The sequence below is a fragment of the Anolis sagrei genome, chromosome 3 (assembly GCF_037176765.1).
Source record: "Anolis sagrei isolate rAnoSag1 chromosome 3, rAnoSag1.mat, whole genome shotgun sequence".
In the NCBI taxonomy this organism is placed as follows: Eukaryota; Metazoa; Chordata; class Lepidosauria; order Squamata; family Dactyloidae; genus Anolis; species Anolis sagrei.
Genome location: NC_090023.1, coordinates 19,858,649 through 19,883,702, shown reverse-complemented (window position 1 = coordinate 19,883,702; position 25,054 = coordinate 19,858,649). Strand labels below are relative to the sequence as shown.

The window sequence follows — 25,054 nt, the reverse complement described above, 5'->3', positions numbered from 1 at the left end:
TCTCCAAGGCTGGTTCAGAGACACCTGCCTTACCCAGACTCCTTGCCCACTCTCACCTCTTCCTTTGGCCCATGGTTCCCTGGTCGCACCTCTTTCCTGCACCAGGAGCCAAAGTTTGCCCTGGAAGAGCCGCTCATGGCTTCGGCGCAGAGAAGTGCATGGAGCAATCCAACCGCGGCATCCACCTGAATTGACACGTCTACCGGCTACCTCTTCTCCGTCAACACAATCCCCTTTCTAGCCATCCAGACTGCCTCACACCAGTTGCTAAGCAACCAAAGCAGGCGTATTCTGCCAACGTAATAGACATTAACTCCCCATCTTTCTTTTGGGTTGCATTTTAGAAATGTTATTTTTGTGTGGTTTGTGCGTGTAGTGACTACATCTAAACTGAATGAATCAACAAAACGTTGCACGTCTCTGAATGTATAGCAAGCGGGCACAAATCAGCCCACGAATTCCACGGAGATTGGTGGAACCAAAGTTTTCTGTATCAGAAGGTCATGCAGAATGTTAATTTTGACTTTCCCTCCTCATCCCCAAAGATCTGGAGTCCTCCAGCATTGATAGAACTTCTTTTGAAAAACATCCTGTTTTCCTCTCTCACTGTGTGAAGTAGGCCAGACTAAGAGGATGTGCTTGGATGAAGTTTGTTTGTTTGTTTATTTATTTATTTATTTCTCGCATTTCTATCCCGTCCTTCTCAACCCCCAAAGGGGGACTCAGGACAGCTTACAATGGGCCCCATTCCGAAGCCATTACATAACAAATTACAAAATTAAAACCACAATTAGGCATATAAGCATAATTAATAATACATAAGCCATCGTTAAAACAGTAAAACAGTCTCATCAGCCATATCGTCATTCCAGTCACATTCCCTTAAATTTGCATCTATTGTACAAAAGCCTGGTCCCAAAACCATGCCTTTAGTTTCTTTCGAAAAACTAGGAGGGAGGTGGCCGATCTTACCTCAATTGGGAGTGTGTTCCATACGTGGGGGTCCACCACCGAGAAGGCCCTGTCTCTCGTCTCCACCAGACGCATTTGTGCTGTTGACAGGAGCGAGAGCAGGGCCTCCCCGGATGATCTTAGGTTTCAAGGTGGGACATAAGGGTGGATGCGTTCGGAAAAGTAAGCTGGGCCAGAACCATATAGAGCTTTATAGGTCAAAACCAGCACTTTGAATTGGGCTTGGAGGTGGACTGACAGCCAGTGGAGCTGGCACAGCAGGGGGGTGGTATGCTCCCTGTATGTCACCCCAGTTAGTAGTCTGGCTGCCGACCGTTGAACTAGCTGAAGTTTCCGAACCATCTTCAAAGGCAGCCCCACATAGAGCACATTGCAGTAATCTATTCAGGATGTAACTAGAGCGTGGACCACTGTGGCCAAGTCAGACTTCCCAAGTTAACTGCTGAACTTACATTTTAAGACCAAACCAGACCTTGCTACCCGCTGTTTCATCAGCCACAGTTATGAAACTGTAGTTTCTTGAAGATATGGAGACACTCTATTGTTGCCTAGTCTTCTCCCGCTCTCTCCTGGTGCCATGTCATTGGAAGTCACCTTCAACTTATGGTGACTCCAAGAAAGAGAGACTTCAAAGAACAACCTCTGAGGATGCTTGCCATAGATGTGGGCAAAACATCAGGAGAGAATGCCTCTTGAACATGGCCATACAGCTAGGAAAACTCACAGCAACCTTGAGCAAATTTCACATAGATTTGCATTCCGGAGAAGGAAATCCATCTTCACAATGCAACTGCTTAAACTATTGTGATTCTTTTAAAATAGTTTTGATATTTAGATAATTGTACGTATGCAATAACATATATAATTTGGTATGTGTCACTGTTTGCTATCAAACAGTGACACATACCAATTATCATTATGGATTCCAACCCAGGATATTTGGTTGCCCAAAACAATTAACAAAAGTGTGTCCTTTGTACATTCTATCTAGCAGGGAAGATTTAGCGTTTCAGGCATTGTTGGACTATTATAATTCTCAGTCTTCTTCCCAATTGGCTATACTGATTAGGGGTGATGAGACTTGGAGTCCATTGACACCTAGACAGCTACATGATTCTCAACTTTGCCATAAACTGAAAGTCACAGTACTACCAATTAGAAATTTCTTTAGTGCTATTGATGGACTAAGAATCCTTCATTCTAACAGAAGATGTCAGGTGAATTGACAGATAGTTCAGAACCATCTGCGAGGTACATACAACTCTGACTTTCACTAAAGAAACACTAATGGGGTTTTGAGGAGATAGGGTAAGAAATTGCTACTGCCACAACTTATCAACATCTACCATCTAAGGCAGGCATGGGCAAACTTCCAGGTGTTTTGGACATGAAGACCAAAACACCCGGAGAGCTGAAGTGTGCCCATGCTTGAAGGCATTTACCTCATCTACCAAAAAGTAACACATCTACACTGGCCACTTAAGTCAGTTTCAAACCAGCATTGAATGAAGTAGTTTTGCTGTGCAGGTGGTTACACAAGAAATCCTGGAAGCAGTTTGAAGCCCACAGGGTGATTACGCTAACCACGGAGCACTGATGCACATTAAGGGCTCTCTTTTGCAGCCTGGTTTGGGTCCAGGCTGTCCAATTATATCTCCCTATATAGGCCATCTCATGCGCTGCATTCAGCGGAGGAGGCCCTGCTCTCGGTCTCACCCCTGTCTCAAACACAGCTGGTGGGAACGAGAGATGGATCCTTCTCCATGATCGCTGTATCTGGAACTTCTTCCCTAAAGAAATAAAAATGGTTCCTACTCTCCTCTCTCTTAAGAAACTTCTAAAAACACACTTTGGCACTTTGGCATACGGAGAGGAGGAGGACTAGGACACTTTAATCCAGACATCCTCAAACTGCGGCCCTCCAGCTGTTTGGGCTTCCAGCTCCCAGAAGTCCTAGCCATCTTGTTCAATGGTCAGGAATTCTGGAAGTTGGAGGCCCAAACAGCTGGAGTGCCACAGTTTGAGGAGGCCTGCTTCAATCCATTGGAAGGCTGACAAACCCATTTGTACCATATGGCTGATATATCTTAAATGAACACTTGTGTTAGCCATTTTTAATGTAATGTATTTTACTGCTTTTTGGAGTATATGTATTGATGCTTACTCATGTTTTAGTTTATTGTCTTATTGGATTATTGCTATTTTGTTTTCATTCCAATGTTTAATTCTTTTATTATAAAATATAATTTTATTATATTTTATTATCCTTCTGGGGCGCCTCATGGAGATGGGGTTTGGAGGCACTGCCCTGCGGTGGCTCCGATCCTTCCTTGAGGGACGGACTCAGAAGGTGTTATTGGGTGACACCTGTTCGGCTCCGCAACCGTTGTTGTGTGGAGTCCCACAGGGTTCAATCTTGTCCCCGATGTTATTTAACATCTACATGAAGCCGCTGGGGGAGATCATTCGGAGTTTCGGAATGAGATGTTATCTCTATGCAGATGATGTCCAAATCTGTCACTCCTTCTCACCTGTCACCAAGGAGGCTGTCCAGACCTTGAACCGGTGTTTGGCCGCTGTATCGGACTGGATGAGAGCTAACAAATTGAAACTGAATCCAGACAAGACAGAGGTCCTACTGGTCAGTCATAAGGCCGAACAGGGTATAGGGTTACAGCCTGTGTTATACGGGGTTACACTCCCCCTGAAGACGCAGGTTCGCAGCTTGGGAGTGATCCTGGACTCAGCGCTGAGCCTGGAACCCCAGGTCTCGGCGGTGGCCGGGAGAGCTTTTGCACAACTAAAACTTGTGCGCCAGCTGCGCCCGTACCTTGGGAAGTCGGACTTGGCCACGGTGGTCCACGCTCTTGTTACATCCCGACTGGATTACTGCAACGCACTCTACGTGGGGCTGCCTTTGAAGACTGATCGGAAACTCCAACTGGTCCAACGGGAAGCAGCCAGATTGCTCACCGGAGCGACATACAGGGAGCACACCACCCCCCTGTTGTGTCAGCTCCACTGGATCCAATTCCGAGCACAATTCAAAGTGCTGGTTTTGACCTATAAAACCCTATACGGTTCCGGCCCAGTGTATCTGTCCGAACGGATCTCCCTCTACGTCCCACCTCGGAACCTAAGATCTTCTGGGGAGGCCCTGCTCTCGACCCCGCCTTTATCACAAGTGAGGCTGGCCGGGACGAGGAGCAGGGCCTTCTCGGTGGTGGCCCCCCACCTATGGAACTCCCTCCCCGGGGAAATTAGATTGGCAACGTCCCTTCTTTCATTTAGGAAAAAATTGAAAACCTGGATATGGGACCAGGCATTTGGACACCCGGGCAGCTAAAGAAAAACCTAAAGACGAGCTGGAACTTGTCGAGATGGAATGGACTTATGAAACTTCGAACGCTGAACTCAGGATTAACCTACTGCTGTGTTATTGTATTAATGTGTATTGATGTTTTTAAATTTTTTTAATTTGTAATTGTTTAATTTGTTCATATATGTATGTATATGTGATAAAGGCATCGAATTGTGCCTTCCTCTGTAAGCCGCCCTGAGCCCCCCCCCCCCCCGGGGTGAGAAGGGTGGGGTAAAAGTGACGGAAATAAATAAATAAATAAATAAGTTTAGTGTTGTTATTGTGCGCTACTTTGTGTTGTTTTGATGTGTTTGCACTTACCTAGGGATTGAATGTTTGTCTTTTTTTGCGTGTAAATCGCCCTGAGTCCCTTCAGGGAGATAGGATGGTCTAGAAATAAAGTGTTGTTGTTGTTGTTGTTGTTGTTGTTGTTACTTTTGTTTGAGTTTGTTGACTGGCCACTGGCCTTTGAAACTAGCATTAAATAGTAAGTGTAGTGGGGCACAAGCCACCCTATCACCAATAACCCCACTCAGACTAAGGGCTGTGACTTCCTTCCTTGTGCCTATACATTCATAATGTGGAGAGGCTCTCTCTCTTTTCCTACTGCCTCCTCCCTCACTAAGTGTAATCATCTTTTCTAATGAGCTATCTCTTCTCAAGATATGGGGAACAAGCCCTATGAGGAGTGGCTTAAAGAGCTAGGCATGTTTAGCCTGAAAAAGAGAAGGCTGAGAGGACACATGATGTTGTTGTTGTTCATTCGTTCAGTCGTCTCCGACTCTTCGTGACCTCACGGACCAGCCCACGCCAGAGCTCCCTGTCGGCCGTCACCACCCCCAGCTCCTTCAAGGACAGTCCAGTCACTTCAAGGATGCCATCCATCCATCTTGCCCTTGGTCGGCCCCTCTTCCTTTTACCTTCCACTTTCCCCAGCATAATTGTCTTCTCTAGGCTTTGCTGTCTCCTCATGATGTGGCCAAAGTACTTCAACTTTGTCTCTAGTATCCTTCCCTCCAATGAGCAGTCAAGCTTTATTTCCTGGAGGATGGACTGGTTGGATCTTCTTGTGATAGCCATGTATAAATATGTAAGAGGAAGTCATAGGAAGGAGGGAGCAAGCTTGTTTTCTAGGACGTGGAACAATGGCTTCAAGCTACAAGAAAGGAGATTCCATCTGAACATTAGGAAGAACTTCCTGACTGTGAGGGCTGTTCAGCAGTGGAACTCTCTGCCCCAGAGTGTGGTGGAGGCTCCTTCTTTGGAAGCTTTTAAACAGAGGCTGGATGGCCATCTGTCAGGGGTGCTTTAAATGCAACATTCCTGCTTCTTGGCAGGGGGTTAGACTGGATGGCCCATGAAGTCTCTTCCAACTCTATGATTCTATATGGTCAAAGTGCAACAACCTCAGCTTAATCATCTTGGCTTCTAGGGAAAGGTTAGGTCTGATTTGTTCTAGTCTTTTTAGCAATCCATGGTATTCACAGAACTCTTCTCCAGCACCACAGCTGAAATGAGTTGATTTTCTTCCTTTTGCCTTTTTTCACTGTCCAGCTTTCAAAACTGTACATAGAAATAGGGAATACAGCAGCATGGACTATCCTAAATTTAGCATTCAGTTATGTATCTTTATACTTAAGGATATTGTGATTAATGTTGTTGAAGAAGAGGCCAGAATAATGCAAGTCAGGTACCTAGAGCCACTAGACCAAGAGAGGAGAGAAAAAGAGAGCTGAGGAAGGCAAGCAAAGCCACACACTGCCCAAATAGACATAGCCTACCATGCTGATGGACAAATGCCCAAACAAAGCCCTTTTCTGCTACACCAAACAAAAAGCTCTTTACCTGCTGAGACAAGCAGGTTTTATTATATGCATACTGTTGGAAAACACCACATAGTGTATCACAGTGTTCTCCTATGGTTTACTGAAAATGTAATGCTCTCTGCTTCTCGGCAGACTATTGAAATGAGTTTAGCCATGGAGACTGGACTCATAAAACAAATCCATGTATGTGATTGCATGCTGCTTAAATAGTAAGTAATCACATTCAAAGCATCCCTGACAGATGGCCATCCAGCCTCCATTTAAAAGCCTCCAAAGAAGGAGCCTCCACCACACTTTGGGGCATAGAGTTCCACTGCTGAACAGCTCTCGCAGTCAGAAAGTTCTTCCTAATGTTCAGGTAGAATCTCCTTTCCTGTAGTTAGAAGCCATTGTTCCATCTCCTAGTCTTCAGGGTAGCAAAAAACAAGCCTGCGCCCTCCTCCCTATGACTTTCACTCACATAGTTATCCTTGGCCCTCATCATATCTCCTCTCAGCCTTCTCTTGGGCTAAACATGCCCAGCTCTTTAAGCGGCTCCTCATAGGGCTTGTTCTCCAGACCCTTGATCATTTTGGTCACTCTCCTCTGGACACATTCCAGCTTGTCAACATCTCCCTTCAATTGTGGTGCCCAGAATTGGACATAGTATTCCAGGTGTGGTTGTGACCAAGGCAGAATTGTGCATGGGGAGCATGACTTCGCTGGATCTAGGTACTATACTCCTATTTATGTAGGCCATTGTCAGTGTTACTAATCACCTTGAGAAAATTAACAACGATACATACCTCTCAATACACTGGCAAACTGAAAAATCCCGCTTTGGGTCAACCAGCTGATATCATCCAAGTTCCATTCTTCACTCAAATCCATCTTTCCGTGCAAAGTCAAGTGTTGATTTGTGAACAGTGACAGCTCCACCAGACGTCAAAAACCAGGCAGGAGGTCCTTCTAAAGAAAATAGCACAGCATACACTTAACTACAGTTGCCATTGATTTCTAGATATGAAAGAGTAGAGGGTTGCTATAGAAATGGAAATGCTGCGATGTATTTCAGGCTTTCACTTTAATCTCAAAGGCGGTCACATTTTATCAGAGGAAGTCAAAACAGATCTTCTTATCCTTCCTCCTTCAAACGTATAAAGAATTGGCTCTGTGCTGCTTTTAAAAAACTGGCTACAGTAAAATGTATTGCATTGCATTGCATTGCATGACTAGCAATAACAAATAGCTCTTAGTTCTATACCTTCAAGCAAATTTACACAGTTTTCAGAGTTGGGCACATTGCTTGACTAGAATCTCAGCCTGATGCTATTATTCTCCACTATGACATTGCAAAGGAAAGATCCAGATATTCTGTATGTCTGTAATGGGGACTGCCTTACAACAGAGAGGAATGGGCATACCTGGATCTCTATCCCAATGAGTATTCTTCTGAATTCAAATATATCAGATGCAACAAAACTGAGTTCACAATGTGGAGGGGGAACAATTTGAGCTAATCCAAGGAATAAGGAAATAAGCAAACCAAATGAAACAAACCTATGCACTGATTAGGGAAGCCTGCCACCTAATGACCAAAAATAGTATTGTGTTGTTGTTCATTCGTTCAGTTGTTTCCGACTCTTCGTGACCTCATGGACCAGCCCATGCCAGAGCTCCCTGTCTGCCGTCACCACCCCCAGCTCCTTCAAGGTCAATCCAGTCACTTCAAGGATCCCATCCATCCATCTTGCCCTTGGTTGGTGCCTCTTCCTTTTTCCTTTCATTTCCCCCAGCATAATTGTCTTTCCTTTTTAGGTATTGTATTGTAGGTGCTTTAAATTCATTTATATCAGTGGCGCCCGACCTATAGTTCATGGACCACCAGTGGTCCGCAAGAACTAAAATATAGTCCACAGTCTTACCATTAGAACACCGTTGCATTGAGAGTGACTGGTCTTGCAAAAATCTCTTATAGTGCTGGGGTTTATTAAATATGGTTTTTTGTGGGTGAGCAGATGGTGACTACTGGATGGCATATGTTCTGTATCAGAAGCTAGAGCTGATGTAGTCTATCCAATGCAATTTTCTGAATCAGCACCCCAAATAACCAAACCAAATGTAAAGATGACCAAAAACCGATTTGTAACCCTTTTGGTACTGATGTTGGAGAGTGGTCCCTGGTCAAAAAAAAATGTTGGGAACCACTGATTTACATGTTTAGATTAAATATAATTCAAAAAACAAATTTGGGTGCCATCTAAATTCTAACAAAAATGTGCCAACAAATATGGAAAGGCTCAATGTATTCTAATCTCCCCAAAAAAAGGAAAAACAAGAGTTGCAGTAACCATCAGAGCACTGTATTAATATCCTACGCAAGCAAAGCGATTTCCAAGACATGATCTTATCTGGAGCAAAAACTCGGTGTCCAAGTTTGTTTCAGAAAAGGAAGCAGGGTCAGTAGGTGTTTTATATGGATGTAATGTATCTGGATTTCAGTAAGGCCTTCGACCAGCTTAAGCGGCTGAGGGAAAAAGGAAAGAGTCTGAGGCTGTTAGGAATTGTGGGAGTTGAAATCCAAAACACCTGGAGGGCTGAAGTTTGCCCATGTCTGCTCTACACTGTAGTGTTAATGCATTTTAAGACCACTTTTACTGTCATGACTCAATGCTCTGGAATCCTGAGAGGTGTAGTTTTACAAGGTCTTTTGCCCTCTCTGCCTGACCTATCCTATCCTACAACAAATAGGATTCAATGGCAGTCCTCAAGTCATCTATGTACTAAACAGAGCAAATACATAGATTAGAGGGGGAGAAATCCTATCCTATACATCATCCAAATCACAAAGGAAATATTACAAGTTTGCCTACTGGTAAAGCCCGTGCTGGAAGTGGCACCCATGAAGCTTAGATTCCAGATCCCATAAACAAATTCTTCAAAACCAGTTTTGAAAACCAGATAACAATGTCAGCTTATGAACTTGCTAAGAAAGTAGGCACATAAGGCAAGAATGGAACCAGTGGAACAAGAATGAACAATTGAGCACCTCCTTTGTGATTATATATCAGATGAGCAAAGCAATTCTCCTGCTTTTTCTGCCTTGTAAACAGAGAGCTATCTGCAAGCGATGCTTGCTTGCCAGAAGGCCTGGCACTGGTTTGGAAAGATGCTCATTTTCCCCAGCTGTATGGCTTGAGTAGTACAACCGATTTAGAGCCATGATTTAATCACAGAGTTGGAAGAGACCACAAGAGCCATTAGTCCGGTGTTTCTGCAACCCCTTAATACAGTTCCTCATGTTGTGGTGACCCCCACAAAATTACAGTTATGAAGTACAATTATTTTCAGTGCTACTTCATAACTTTTTGCTACTTTTATGAATCATAATGTAAATATCTGATATGCAGGACGTATTTTAATTCACTGGACCAAATTTGGCACAAATACCCAATATGTCCAAACTTGAATACTGGTGGGGTTGGGGGGTGGCTATAGATTTTGTCAATTGGGACCTCTCATTGCTGGGATTTATAGTTCACTTACAATCAAAGAGCATTCTGAACTCCACCAATAATGGAATTGGGCCAAACTTGGCAGACAGAACTCCCATGACGAACAGAAAATACTGGAAGGGTTTGGTGGGCATTGACCTTGAGTTTTGGAGTTGTAATTCACCTACATCCAGAGAGTACTGTGGACTCAAACAATAATGGATCTGGACCAAACTTGGCACAGATACTCAATATTCCCAAATGTGGACACTTGTGGAGTTTGGGGGAAATGGACCTGGACATAGGGAAAATTGGCCTATTGGTCCAGATCCATCATAGGCCTCTGGAAGGCTTCAAGTTAGAGAGTGCCGTTTTCTTCAAATTTTATTTCTGCCATTTGGGAGTTGTAGTTGCTGGGATTTATCGTTCACCTACAATCAAAGAGCATTCTGAACCCCACCAATGATAGAATTGGGCCAAACGTCTTATTGAACCCCTATGACCAACAGAAAATACTGTGTTTTCTGATGGTCTTTGGTGACTCCTCTGACACCTCCTCGTGACCCCTGCAGCAGTCCCAACCCCCAGGTTGAGAAACGCTGCCCTAAACACATAGAACACACTCTAAGATGTAAATAGCAGAAATCTAAAGCAAATGGCTTAAAAAATATCCATTCTGCACAACTAATCAGAATGAGAATAGAATAAGAGAGAAGAGAACAAATAGATACATTCCAACTGTCATTCAGGACTAGAGACTTGGGCAGTGCGGGGTTGGATTCTAATGGCTATCTCTGCATTGTCCATTGTTTTTTGATTGGTTTGTCTGTGTGGCTGTAATAGCACTACAACAGCAAAATGGTATGGTGGTGTGACATGCAATAAAAATCAAAGCGCATTCTGAACTCCACCAATAATGGAATTGGGCCAAACTTGGCACACAGAACCCCCATGAGAAACAGAAAATACTGTACGAGTTTTGTGGGCACTGACCTTGAGTTTTGGACATTCCATCTGCAGATCTTTTGCATTGTGAACTCTTGGCTCTGCCTTTTCCTCTCCTCTACTTCAGTTCCACCTGTTCATAGATTTTCCCAATAGTGTAGATACCTTCCTTTGTATTAGTTTTTGGGTGGAGCATAACATCCCCCCAGAGGCCAGCCTTAGTTGGTCTATTACATTTGTCTGTATAGAGCTCTATTGCTGGACTCCTCCTTTTCCTACGGTCACTAGAGGCTTGGGGCATTGTCTGGTTATCCTGGGCTTCGCAATCCAAAACAGGCATCCTTAGCACCTGCATTCAGCAGTATTTTATACCAGCAGTCTAAAGGACAACAGAAGCTTATGACCAGCTTAAGCTTCACAAGAAAGAAGATTGAGACAGTTTATAACCATCGCTTTGCACCAGAGGCAGACGACACCAGAGAGATGACTGCAGCCAGCAAAGGCTCCTTTTGTAATGTACTGTTTTAAGTTACGTCAATGGTTCTCAACCTTCCTAACGTCTCGACCCCTTAATACAGTTCCTCATGTTGTGGTGACCCCCAACCCTAATATTATTTTTGTTGCTACTTCATAACTGGAATTTTGCTACTGTTATGAATCATCATGTAAATATCTGATAGGCAGGATGTATTTTCATTCTCTGGACCTTGGGAGTTGTGGTTGCTAGGATTTATAGTTCAGCTACAATCAAAGAGCATTCTGAACTCCACCAGAGATGGTATTGACCCAAACTTGGCACACAGAATGCCCATGACCAGCAAAAAACAATGAAAGGGTTAGATGAGCATTGGCCTTGAGCTTGGGAGTTGTAGTTCACCTATCTCCAGAAAGCACTGTGGACCCAAACAATGATAGATCTGGACTAAACTTGACGCAAATATTCAATATGCTCAAATGTGAACACTGGTAGAGTTTGGAGAAAATAGACCTTGCCATTTGGGAGTTGTAATTGTTGGGATTTATAGTTCACCCACAATGAAATAGCATTCTGAACCCTACCAATAGAATTGGACCAAACTTTCCACACAGAACCCCCATGATCAACAGAAAATACTATGTTTTCTGATGGTCTTTGGCAACCCCTCTGACACCCGCTTGCGACCCCCACAAGGGTCCCGACCTCCAGGTTGAGAAACACTGAGTTACGTTATGATAGTCCTGGGTGGAGTTGACCCTTTATTCATCTTGTTTGAAGTAAACTCATTTTGGTTATTTTTTCACCTTGCCTAAAGTGCCTCTGTCTGCTAAGGATCTTAATCTTAACAGAAGGTATACAGATAGCCCCTGAGTAAAGCCAGACACTATAGTTTTCCCAAAGACTCAGGCATGCCATCACATGCATATTGTCCAGATCTGTTAAATAGGGCACCAAAAATATTCCAAAATGGGCATTCCCAAGTGAACCGGCAGCAAAGTTTCTTCCTCCAGTACAGATGTTAATTCCTTATTCTTGGGGCACCCAAGTTATTATTTTTTTGTGGCTGGTCTATGAAACTGAATGTCCTTCGATCTGCATGCCAGCTGCTGGTTGCTGATGAAAATAAATCCAACAGACATGAAATCACCGGCTCCTCTCCAGTAAAATATTTCAAGTGCAGCCACAAAAGCTTCTGGCTCTGTTGCTGCCTGTGAGATGCTTGCCAACAATTCAGAAAGCAGAACCCTCCACAAAATTTATTAAGCCAAATCACAGCAGGCAGCAAAAAACTACAGGAAAAATGGCTGGGATCAAAGGGAGGAAGGAGCGCCAGGAATTTTCACGAAGCCAGAGCTCGGAGAAACTGAGAATTATGTAACGTTGGGGGATTAGTTGGTGATGGTGAAAATGAATGAGGCTAAGCTGTAGGTATGCTTAGGCTCTCTAACTCAATTCATTGCAAAGTGCAACACGAATCCCTTTGTCTCTCCACTACAGTGGCCTTCAGAAGACTATATTTAGAAACTCAGATCTGATATGGAATAATCCCACAATAGCTCATGAAAGCCAAATGCTTTCATCCAACACCATCCTTTCCTGTTTGAAAGCGGGTTTTTTTTCCTAAACTGGTGTTCCTCAGATGTGTCAGATGACAATTCTATCACCCTCAACTGGTATGAATGGAGAATGATGGGAACTGTAGTCACTCACATAGAAACAAAAGGTCCTTCCACACGGCTCTTTATCCCAGGATTTAGTCTCAGATTTTCTGCTTTGAACTGGAATATACGATCCCCTACTGTCAGATAACCTGGGTAAGGTAAAGGTAAAGGTTTCCCCTGACATTAAGTCCAGTTGTGTCCGACTCTGGGGGTTGGTGCACATCTCCATTTCTAAGATGAAGAGTCGGCGTTGTCCATAGACTCTTCCAAGGTCATGTGGACAGCATGACTGGGGCATCATTACCTTCCCACCAGAGCAATACCTATTGATCTACTCATATTTGCATGTTTTCAAAGTGCAAGTTAGGAAGAAGCTGGGGCTAACAGCCAGATCTCACCCCACTTCCTGGATTCAAACCAGTGACCTTTCAGACAGCAAGTTCAGCAGCTAAGTGGTTTAACCCACTCGCCACCGGGGGCTCCTGATAACCTGGGATAAACAGATCCTGGGATTTAGGGGCAGCATGGAAGGGCCTAAAGATACACAACACATGAAGCCTTCTGGGATGGTGAAGCCTGCTTAAATGCTGCCCATATCTTTACCATATCCCCTTCCAAACTTTTCTTTTTTGCTTTTTTGTTATTCCTTATGGGATTGTCATTCTGCAGCTCCACCACACCCAGCCACACAAGTTCTGCCACTTTTTTAAAGAAGTCTTGATTGACTGATGATAAATGATAAAGCAAGCATGCTAATATAACTATGCAAAACAAAGGGAGCCAGTGTTGTGCCATGCTTTGAACATAGGATTACGACTCTGGAGAAGATCAGGGTTCGAAGCCCCAGTCAGCCATGGAAACCCAACACTGACTTTATGCAAGTCACTCTCTCTCTCAGTGTCACTTATTTAAAAAAACTCTGTGATAGGTTCATCTTAGGGATGCTATGAGTCGTAAATGACTTAGAGGCACACAACACACGCACACCTGAAGAGCAACACATTTTTTTCTTTGACTTTAACGCTTGCACTAAAAATGTCACAGAATTAAATCTAGTCAAGTTCGACTCTGGGGGGTGGTGCTCATCTCCGTTTCTAAGCCGAAGAGCCGGCGTTGTCCGTAGATGCCTCCAAGGTTATGTGGCCGGCACGACTGCATGGAGCACCGTTACCTTCCTGCCAGAGTGATACCTATTGATTTATTTATCATGTCATAAGGGAATTGAGGGTACAATTATAATGTATTCAAAGACATAAACAAAGTTTGAAAAACTTGGCATTATGCAAAATGTCCTTTGACCATGAGACAGGAGAGAAGCCTCCCCTGGGCAATGTCTTTGTAGATGGGTGATTCTCTCACACCAGAAGTGACTTGCAGTGGTATCTTTTGATCTACTCAGATTTGCATGTTTTCAAATTGCCAGGTTGGCAGAAGCTGGGGCTAACTATGGGAGCTCACTCCTTCCCGTGCATTAGAACCGCTGACCTTCTGATCAGCAAGTTCTGCAGCTTAGAGGTTTAACCTGCTGCACCACTGCAGCCCAGTATCTCAAAACAGATATCCCTTCCTATACAGTATCTGAGGGGAAAAAAGTTATTAAAAATGGCAGAGCCATCTCTAGCATTGGACAGAAAAAGATAGTGTTCTGAGACACCAGACGCCAAGCAACCACAAGGTGATTCTCATGAATCTCCCCCATCATTTCCCTAACCTGGAGGATGATGGTGGCGGTGAGAGTGATTTTATTAATTTATATCCTGCCTTTTCATCAATAACAAGACTCAAGGCATCTTTTTGATCTTTTTCTTTCTTTTCTTCCTCTTCTAACAGATTAGAGAAATGAATGGCCAAAACTAACAAAATGAGTGGGTTGTTGTAGGTTTTTCCGGGCTATATGACCGGGTTCCAGAAGCATTTTCTCCTGACGTTTCGCCTGCATCTATGGCATGCATCCTCAGAGGTAGTGAGGTCTGTTGGAAGTAGGAAAATAGGTTTATATATCTGTGGAAAGACCAGGGTGGGACAAAGGACTTTAGACCTCACTACCTCTGAGGATGCTTGCCAGAGATGCAGGCGAAACGTCAGGAGAAAATGCCTCTAGAACATGGCCATATAGCCCAGAAAAACCTACAACAACCCAGTGATTCCAGCCATGAAAGCCTTCGACAATACATTTAACAAAATGAAGTTCAACAGGGACAAATGTAAGATACTCCACTTAGGCAGAAAAAATGAAATGCAAAGATACAGAATGGGGGACGCCTGGCTCAAGAGCAGTACATGTGAAAAAGCACTTGGGAGTCCTCGTGGACAGGAAGGTGAACATCAGTCAACAATGTCATGTGGTGGCAAAAAAAAAAGCCAATGGGATTTTGGCCTGCATAAATAAGAGTATAATGTCTAGATCCAGGGAAATCATGTTGTTGTCTATTCATTCAGTCGCTTCCGATTCTTTGTGACCTCATGGACCAGCCCACTCCAGAGGTCCCTGTCGGCCGTCACCATCCCCAGCTCCTTCAGAGTCAAGCCAGTCACTTCAAAGATACCATCCATCCATCAGGGAAGTCATGTGACCCCTCTATTCTGCCTTGGTCAGACCACACCTGGAATACTTTGTCCAATTCTGGGCAACACAATTGAAGGGAGATTCTTGTGGGTTTTTTCGGGCTATAGGGCCATGTTCTAGAGGCATTTCTCCTGACGTTTCGCCTGCATCTATGGCAAGCATCCTCAGAGGTAGTGAGGTCTGTTGGAATTAGGACAATAGGTTTATATATCATATATATAAACCCATTTATATATCATATATATATATCATATATATAAACCCATTGTCCTAATTCCAACAGACCTCACTACCTCTGAGGATGCTTGCCATAGATGCAGGCGAAATGTCAGGAGAAATGCCTCTAGAACATGGCCCTATAGCCCGAAAAAACTCAGAAGAACCTAGTGATTCCAGCCATGAAAGCCTTCGACAATAAATTGAAGGGAGATGTCGACAGGCTGGAATGTGTCCAGAACAGAGCGACTAAAATGATCAAGGGCCTGGAGAACAAGCCCTACCCTATGAGGAGTGGCTTGTTTAGCCTGCAGAAGAGAAGACTGAGAGGAGACATGATGAAGGCCATGTATAAATATGTGAGGGGAAACCATAGGGAGGAGAGAGCAAGCTAGTTTTCTGGTGTCCTGGAGACTAGGACGTGGAACAATGGCTTCAAACTACAGGAAAGGAGATTCCACTTGGACATTAGGAAGAACTTCCTAACTGTGAGAGCTGTTCAGTTGTGGAACTCTCTGTCCTGGAGTGTGGTGGAGGCTCCTTCTTTGGAGGATTTTAAACATAGGCTGGATGGCCATCTGTCAGGAGTGCTTTGAATGAGATTTTCCTGCTTCTTGGCAGAGGGTTGGACTGGATGGCCTATGAGATCTCTTCCAACTCTATTATTCTTTGATTCCTCACAATTTGCTTCCTTTTCTCGGTATACAAAATGCTGTACCGTGCAAATTATTCTTCTAGCTGCTTTCTTCTAAAACTTCTAATCTCTAAGAACTGGATTCCAGGGGACAAAGGTCACTTATGCTTTGGCCTGGAATGTCTCCAGTTTAAAACAATCCTCCGCTGCATGTTATTCCTTGGACAGGAACAGCTGTGCCAGAATTTTGTTAGCCTGTCTGCACTCTGTTAGTGTCATACATTGTGAAAAAAAAAAAAAAAGGAGACGGGCAGAGGCTGAGACCAAATCTCATGCGGAAATAGGCTTGTGGGATTAGTCTGCAATCTTGCATATTACATGACCAGACAAATCTGCAATCTTGCATATTACAAGACAAAGCACTGTGGCTACTTGGTTAATTTTGGCTGGCTCTGTTGGTAGATCCTGGGTCGTTTTGAATGGAGCTCAATTACTGATTCTTTCAGAACACTGGATTGTGGTGCTTTAAAATTTAATTTGAGCAGCACAGTCCACACAGGTGGCTTTGATCTTTTATTCACAGTAAAAGCATTCCCTTTGGTGTTTTGTTCTTTGGGTTAGAACAGAAAGAAATCATCCTGGATTTTAGATACAGTATAGCTGGATCTCCATATCCATGAATTCAACCATCCATGGATTAAATCATGTTGTCCTATCCCAATAATCTAAAAAGCATAGCTTGTTTTTGCCATTTTACTATCTTGTTGTATATAATGAGTTGAATTTTGGTATTCATATGGGGTTCTGGAACCAAATCCTAGCTGGCACCAAAAGTGTTGTAGTTCAGGCTTTGATTGTGCCTGCACCTGATCTCTCTGGGGATTCTGGGCCTGTTAGTCATTCTGATGACACTTGGCATTCTGGGTCTGCAAGTCAGCAGACGAGTCAGCAAGAGATTTTAAGCTCTGAAAATGGGTGGTCTGTGTCTGAAGGCCACATTCCTGAAAGGCAGTTTCTTAAAGAAGCAAGGTCAGAAACAGATCTGAGCTCAGAGGATGAAAATGAAAGTCCAGGTGGGCAGACTTATGAGCAGTTAAATAGGAGATTTATGTTCCGTCAACATAGAGCTTCTCAGGAGAGTTTACGAAGGTCAAGATGCCTATTAGCCAAGAAGTTTTTATCAGTTTCCAAGGGGAGAAGGCACTATTTTCTCTATATTTAGCTAGCCCAACAGATGGGTTTGTCAGTCCAGGCAGCGTTGGTGTTTGAGTATGGAACTACTGTCAAGTCAAGGGAATTTTATTCCATGTTTCCTTTTGTTCATGTCTCATGATTCCAAGTTTTGAGGATTGTTCCTGAACCTCATCTTTTGGATTTATTCTGCTTTTGTATTTCTGATTTTTGATGCTACTCCTGTACTATGATTTCTGGGGATTATTCCTGATATTTGGACTTTGGTTTTTTAAACTATTTTGTTGAATTGCTTTTCACATATCATAAATGTTGATTTATGGGTCGCACATAACTCCAAAACCAGTGGACAAAATGACACCAAATTTGGCCACAAGACACCTACTAACCCAAGGAGTGACCATCACTCAAAAAAAGAAAATCACCAAAACACAGTGAAAAGAACTTTAAAATCCAAAAAAGGTAGATGACCCGGGCCAGGGATGAGTTAGGAATGGATGGGGGGTGGATCCTCATCCACCGCCAGCAAAGGAAGGAAAGAGGCAGGGATGGAAAGAGGTAGGAGAGAAAGAGGGAGAGAAGGTAAGAAGGAAAGAGAGAAGGCAGGATGGAAGCAAAGAGCAAAGGAGGGAAGGAAAGAAAGAAAAAGAAAGGAGAGAAAGGAGAGAAAGAAAAAAGGGAAGGGAAAGAAAAAGGGAAGGGAAGAAAGAAGTAGAGAAGGAAGGAGAGAAGGAAAGAAAAAAAGAGAAGAAAGGAAAGAGGGAGGGAGGGAGGGAAGAGAAAGAATGAAGGAGAAAAAGAGGGAGGAAAGGTTGGCCACAGCAATGCGTGGCGGGTACAGCTAGTCTTCAATAAACTGCTTTGCTATTTTACCTTGGACTGAAGTGTGTGTTAAGTACAGAGGTGGTTCCCAGCCTTGGAGTTCAAAAAAAAGCCCACTGTATATTCAAAAACAGATCTTATTTTTACTAGCTTATTTTTTGTTTTGTTGTTATGTGCTTTGCAGGAATCCGATCACAAAGTTTTCTTAGCAAGATTGATTCAGGGGAGATTTGTTTCAGGGAGGTTTTCCTTCCTAGGCTGAGAGGGATTGATTTGCCCAAGGGAGCCCATAGGTTTCCATGGCTAAGCAGGGTCTTCCAGAAGGCCAAGGTCCACATTCAAACTGCTTTGGCTCATAAACAGAAATGGCCAGTTGCAGACTTTTCACCCTCTCTAGTCATTTATTTTTACAATTAGCATTCACTTAACATATTGCTGCAGGGGAAATATGTGATACGGGTAACATCTTTACTTTTCCAATCCAGAGCAATCTCCCCTGCCAGATGGTTTACTTGATGAATTCTAACAAAAATTCTGGACAGCTCTGAACCCCAGCATGCAAAGTTTCCTGCTCCATTTTGGGGAATGCATAATAAAACACTAAACCATGTTCAGCATTTACAAACAGGCCAAGAGGATTAATGCTGTACATTAAGTTTCTTTAAAACCCTGTATTTGTTGTGTTTGGGATTATAACGGCCAGAATATCTAGCCAGTTTGGCAATTGGTGCTTCAGGCTTGGGGTTTATGGGAGATGCACTCAGGATAAGTAATTTTCCCAAGCTATGGCCTCTGGCGGCGTTGCAGGTTAAACCGCTGAGCTGCTGAACTTGCTGACTGAAATGTCAGCAGTTCAAACCCGGGGAACAGGGTGAGCTCCTGCTGTTAGCCCCAGCTTCTGCCAATCTAGCAGTTCAAAAACATGTAAATGTGAGTAGATCAATAGGTACCACTCTGGCAGGAATGTAATAATAATAATAATAATAATAATAATAATAATAATAATAACACTTTATTTGTACCCCGCTACCATCTCCCCAAGGGACTCGGTGCGGCTTACATGAGGCCGAGCCCAAACACAACAGTACAAGCAATAATAACAACGATACAAGCAATTAAAACACATAAACAACATTATCAATAAACAACACATAATTAAAAACAGTGGGAAGGCCAAATGTTAAGTTAAAATGGGAAATAATGCTGGGACATGAACAGAAGGTGATACTGGTTTTTTGTGGAAGGGCATACGAGCAGATTTAAAGAAATGTAAAGTTCTTTGGAGGACAAAGTGCTATGGGGTCATTATTCAGGGAAGGCACACTGGAACAGCCACGTCTTCAAGCTCCTCCTGAAGACTGCCAAAGTTGGAGTCTGTCTGATGTCTTTAGGGAGTGAGTTCCAGAGTCGAGGGGCCACCACCGAAAAGGCCCTCTCTCTTGTCCACACCAATTGCGCCTGCGATGCTGGTGGGATCGAGAGCAGGGCCTCCCCGGATGATCGAAGGGATCATGTGGGTTCGTATACAGAGATGTGATCACGCAGGTAGGTGGGCCCCAAACCGTTCAGGGCTTTGTAGGTAAGAACCTGCACCTTGAATTGGATCCGGTAGATGAATGGCAGCCAGTGGAGCTCCTTAAACAGGAGGGATGACCTCTCTCTGTAAGAAGCCCCAGTTAATAACCTGGATCATCTGAAATTTCCGGGCCGTTTTCAAGGGCAGCCCCACGTAGAGTGCATTGCAGTAATCCAGTCTAGAGGTGACTAAGACGTGGACCACCTTGGCCAGATCCATGGCACTCCATGCAATCATGCCAGCCACATGACCTTGGAGGTGTCTACGGAGAATGCCAGCTGTTTGGCTTAGGAAAGGAGATGAGCACCACTCCCCAGAGTCGGAGACAACTAGACTTAATGTCAAGGGGAAACCTTTACCTTTACTTATGACAAAGATCCCTGCTTGTAAATGTTTGTGCCAGTAGGCTAGAGACTAAAAGGATGGGCAATTTGATGCACATAAAATTGTGGACTGATCTGTATGGTGTGGCCACAGTTCTGACTCATGTGATGAACTTCTTCTTGAATAATACATACCTGAATAGGACTTTGCATATTGCCCTTGGGAATAGTTCCAGAAGTGGAAAATGGGAGCATTATCTCCTGTTAATAAAAATTCTGGCTACCCTCCAAAAATTTTTCCAGTTCCCAAATTTCTCTAACACCTTAAAATTTGAGCTGCACATTTAGAAAAGACAGTTTAAGCATCCGAAGAAAAAGGGTAGACCAAGTGAATGTGAACACAGCACATATAACAGGTGTAAATGGTTTTCAATTCTCTACAATGTTAAATATTTGGAAATGAAGAAAAATTCATTTGGAGGTTGATCAAGATATTTACCCGGGGAATGACCTACTTTATCTCCCACAATCCCCTGCTATGTCCTGCTATGCCCCTAATGGTAAAGATGCACTGGTACCCTGAAGATCAATGGATAAGAAGTCATCTGTTCTGACCCATCCTTTGAGCAAAGTTCAGGAGTTGCCTCAGGTGGCATATGCTAGGATAGGGCTACCAAATTCATTTTCATAGAGGGTCACATCAGACTTGTGGTTGCCTTCAAAGAGCTGTAGAATCCATGGAGGAATAATTCTATTTCTTCCTCTCTCTTCTCCCTCCCTACAGAGTTGAAAGCAAATTACTTTTGCACTTTGAGCTGTATTTGCAATAATCAAATGATCCTTATTTGGTGCATTGTCGAAGTCTTTCATGGTCAGAATTACCAAGTTACTGTGAGTTTTCCAGGCTGTTCCAGAAGCATTCTCTCCTGACCTTTTGCCCACATCTATGCAGGCATCCTCAGAGGTTGTTGGATCTGTTGGAAACTAGGCAAATGGGGTTTATATATCTGTCAAATGTCCAGGGTGGGAGAAAGAACAATTATCTGTTGGAGGAGAAGTTTGAATGTTGCAATTGGCCACCTTGATTAGCACTGAATAGCCTTGCAGTTTCAAGGCCTGGCTGCTTCCCACCCTGGACATTCCATACATAAACCTCACTTGCCAAGTTTCCAACAGACCTCACAACCTCTGAGGATGCCTGCCATAGATGTGGCTGAAAGGTCAGGAGAAAATGCTACTGGAACATGGCTGTACAGCCCGGAAAGCACACAGCAACCCAATCCTTATTTGGACAAAGGAGGAGACTGGGAGAAAGAGAGAGAAACTGGGACATTTTGCAAGCAGCTGAAAAGTAGAATAACAAAGGATTAATCAGGATTGTTGCTGTCATGTCAGCAGCTGCATCCATTCCAGTTATTATTTGTGAAATGTTTGGAAGGAAGGCCATTGCTAACTCTTAATGAGCAGCAACAAAAGGAATGGGATTTCACCAGGCATGGGCAAACTTTGGCCCTCCAGGTGTTTTGGACTTCAACTCCCACAACTCCTAACAGCCTCAGGTCATTTCCTTTCCCCCCACAGCCACTTAAGCGGCTGAGGGGGGGGGGGGGAAGGAAGAGGCCTGAGGCTATTAGGAATTGTGGAAGTTGAAGTCCAAAACACCTAGAGGGCCAAAGTTTGCCCATGCCTTGGATTAGACCCATGCTTCTGGGATATCCAGATCTGATTTTTTTTCTTTTTTAAAAGAAAAGAGATTAACAACAAAGTGAGTTTAGGGGCAGTGGCAAGTTTGTACACACGACTGGAGTACTAATCGCACTAAGGATCGATTTCTCTTGTTGCAGCGTGCCCTCGATGATTAATTTCTAACAGAACATGTGGTTGCAAACTGGAAACCCAGAGCCTCCAACTGTGACATGGCTATTTTTCTTTACTGAATAATCCATAGGAAATACAGAAGAAGAAGAAAAGAAATATAATTAAGATATTTTAGAAAGCAACTCATTTGATCCCACTTTACTAAGAAAAATAAGGAATGGCATAGTAGTGCATTGTATCCAAAACCAAGATTGTGATTAACTTTACCCAAACAAGCAAGGATTCACAAAATAGATTATGAAAACATAACCGGTTCTGTCATGCACTGGGTCTGTAACAGCTGTACTTTTCTATAGGACGTATACTTTAAGCCTAGCGGGATGCCAGGGGCGCCTCAAAGAGAGGTTCTCAGAGATTTTTCTGAAGTGATGGTCTTTAGAGTCTTTAATGATACAATAAAGTCTTTATTATGGAACAAACAACAAATCTTCAATGGTTCAAACAACACTTCAAGGCTTTCTTAGTCTAGTCCTCAAGGGGCTGGCACCTGACTTTAATTAACTGAACCTTCTCTGTAGGAAAAACCCTTTTTAGCCTCTCCCAGGCTGTTTACTATCTATGCCTCATCGGTGTGGGTCCTACTACCCATTCCAAATGCATCTGGGTATCGAGTAGACCTACCAGCCGAGGCTTGAAGATATTTCAGCTGGAGTTCCGTGGATCTGTAGTGCTGTCCTCCCTCAGAGAGTTCTTTGAAACTTCAGGGCTGTTTTCCCTCTGATAGCTGTGAGGCTGAGAGGCTGTGAGCTCTCAGCCAGAGCCTTGGGACCTTTTCCCTGGAATTTCTGTTTCCCCGGATGTTCCTTTTTCCCTGGATGCTACTTTTCCCTGGATTCTCTTGAGAAAAGAAGCTTTTCTACGGGACAAGCTGGTCTATGTCCTGTAGTCTAGCTTCCTTATTATTATTATTATTATTATTATTATTATTAACTTTATTTGTACCCCGCTAGCATCTCCCGAAGGACTCGATGCGGCTTACACAGGCCGAAGCCTCAAAACACAATACAATAGAAAACATAGCACAACAATAACAAGCAAATCAAACAATAAGCAAAATAACAACAATGGCAGTACATCAAGACATTATTAAAACTGGTTCGGCTGGCGCAATGGGGTACAAGGGTTAAAAGTGCTGAAATGGCAGGAGGCACGTAGGATTAAAAGTGCGGTGTGCCGCGACGATTAGTTATACTAAGGTGCTACTAGGACTTGGGGTGGGGATTCCTAGTCTGAGAAGGCACAACGGAACAGCCATGTTTTTAAATTCCTTCTGAAAACAGCTAGAGTAGGGGCCTGTCGGAGATCTTTTGGAAGGGCGTTCCAAAGTCGGGGGGCCGCCACAGAGAAAGCCCTGTCCCGTGTCCCCACCAAGCGCGCTTGCGATGTGGGTGGGATCACGAGCAGGGCCTCCCCAGATGATCGAAGCGAGCGTGTGGGTTCGTAGATGGAGATGCGGTCACGCAGGTAGGGTGGTCCCAAACCGTTTAGGGCTTTGTAGGTAAGCACCTGCACCTTGAATTGGGCTCGGAAAATAAATGGCTTATGTGAGACTGCCCAAAAAATGGCTCCTTTCCCTCCCAGAGCCCTGAACAAGGGGCGGAACCAAAGCTTAATTATGATGGACAGGAGGCCTGCCCTATAACTGCAAACAGATAACAGAAAGAAAATAAAGTTGGAGCTCCTGGTACAGCTGTAAGGGCACATAACCTTTTTCCCAGTTTGACATGGGAACGATGTCAAATGAATCCTCAGTCTTTCTATGTTTTCTGATGCTTTCAAAACATCCCGAGTTCCTTCCCTTCCTCTGCATACTTTTCCCCTTCATTCTCATTTTTCTTTAGTTGTTGTAAACTGAAAAATAGTTTGTGCTCAACTCAGCAAAGGTGAAGACAGGTGGAATCTTGCTCTTCCCAGTAGACTCATGGCCTTTCTACACAGGACTAAAATCCAGTTTGAAGCCAGCTCAAGGATGAGGTGCCTACAAAACACACACTCCTGCTGTGCACTGCACACTTTTTGCTTGAAGGTCAAGCAGTGCTTCTCGTAAGTCAGAACACAGTCCAAGGTAACTGCCACATCTTTTGGTGTGCTGTACTGCTCCAGTCTGAATCCTTCCCAGGTAATACTCAGAGCTTGTCTGTTCTAAAGGTGTTTTAGATGGATTAGGAATCAGCTGGTGTTCCTGTAAAGCTTTGGAGAGCTTCTGTTCAACCATTTCAAAGCTCCCTGTGTAGGCGGTTATTGCACTGAACTGCATTATATGAGTCTACATTGCTGTATAATCCAGTTCAATGCAGGTAAATCTGCACTGCAAAACTGCATTATATGACAATGTAGATCCAGCCCTTGTCTGGGTTTTGTCTAAGAAACACTGGAAGATGTGCACCCAGACAAACCTGCATTTTTTCAGCGACTTCACAATCTGGTTCAGAGCTGGTTTACAATTATGGTTTAATTGCTTGTCTGAGCATAATCCTGGGTGAAGATGCCACAAGAAGTTTACACTTTCTTCCTGGCTTGATCATCCAGTTGAGCTAAGCAGGAGACAACAGGCTTCATGCAGAAGCATGCAGTTTGTCCACATTGAGGTGGTTTAGGAATACCTGGCTCCTAATTACATGCAAACACAGCTGTTATGTTAAATCCTCTAAGATTGTGGCACTTCAGCACTGCAACTCCAACTTTAGAATAATATTAAAGCCAGTTCTGTTGGAGGAATAGGAACACAAAGCAGGAAAGGGAAGCAAATCTGGGATATTTCAAGGAATATTTCAAAGATGTAGGTTCTAGCATATGCATGTAAAATCAAAACAAAACGAAATGGAAACTCTCAATACTTTCAGAGACTTTTTTGTTTTTTCTGGAGAAGTCCTTTATTATGTGAACTTAGGGCATTATCATGCAATGTCGTTATACTGCTATAGCTGTGATGCATTGATCTCATTTGTGCCCCCGCCTTATTTCACAATTTTATTGTATTTTCCTCCACTCTAGTGTTAATTACCTTCCTTTCCCCCATGACAATTCAGTAAATAGTTCAGGTGCTCAAGTGGGGAATATGTCTTTTTTTAGTATGGTTAAATCTGTCTTAACCCCACCCTCCTGTTTTCTGATCCTCCTCCTCTTCCTCCT

The 25,054-nt window shown here is 43.5% G+C and overlaps 1 protein-coding gene across 2 annotated transcripts in view; it reads right to left on the bottom strand.

Annotated features, from left to right (window-relative positions):
- AMOTL1 (angiomotin like 1) overlaps positions 1-25,054 on the bottom strand; it is a 118,925-nt gene that overhangs the window by 87,497 nt on the left and 6,374 nt on the right. The window contains exon 2 of one of the 2 annotated variants that reach the window (XM_060771093.2): positions 6,945-7,107. In XM_060771093.2, the coding sequence (XP_060627076.2) occupies positions 6,945-7,029 (85 nt within the window). In that variant the 5' untranslated portion in view covers positions 7,030-7,107. Of the gene's footprint in view, positions 1-56; positions 221-6,944; positions 7,108-25,054 lie in introns of those variants that run through there. The other variant, XM_060771094.2, reaches the window with a different exon arrangement.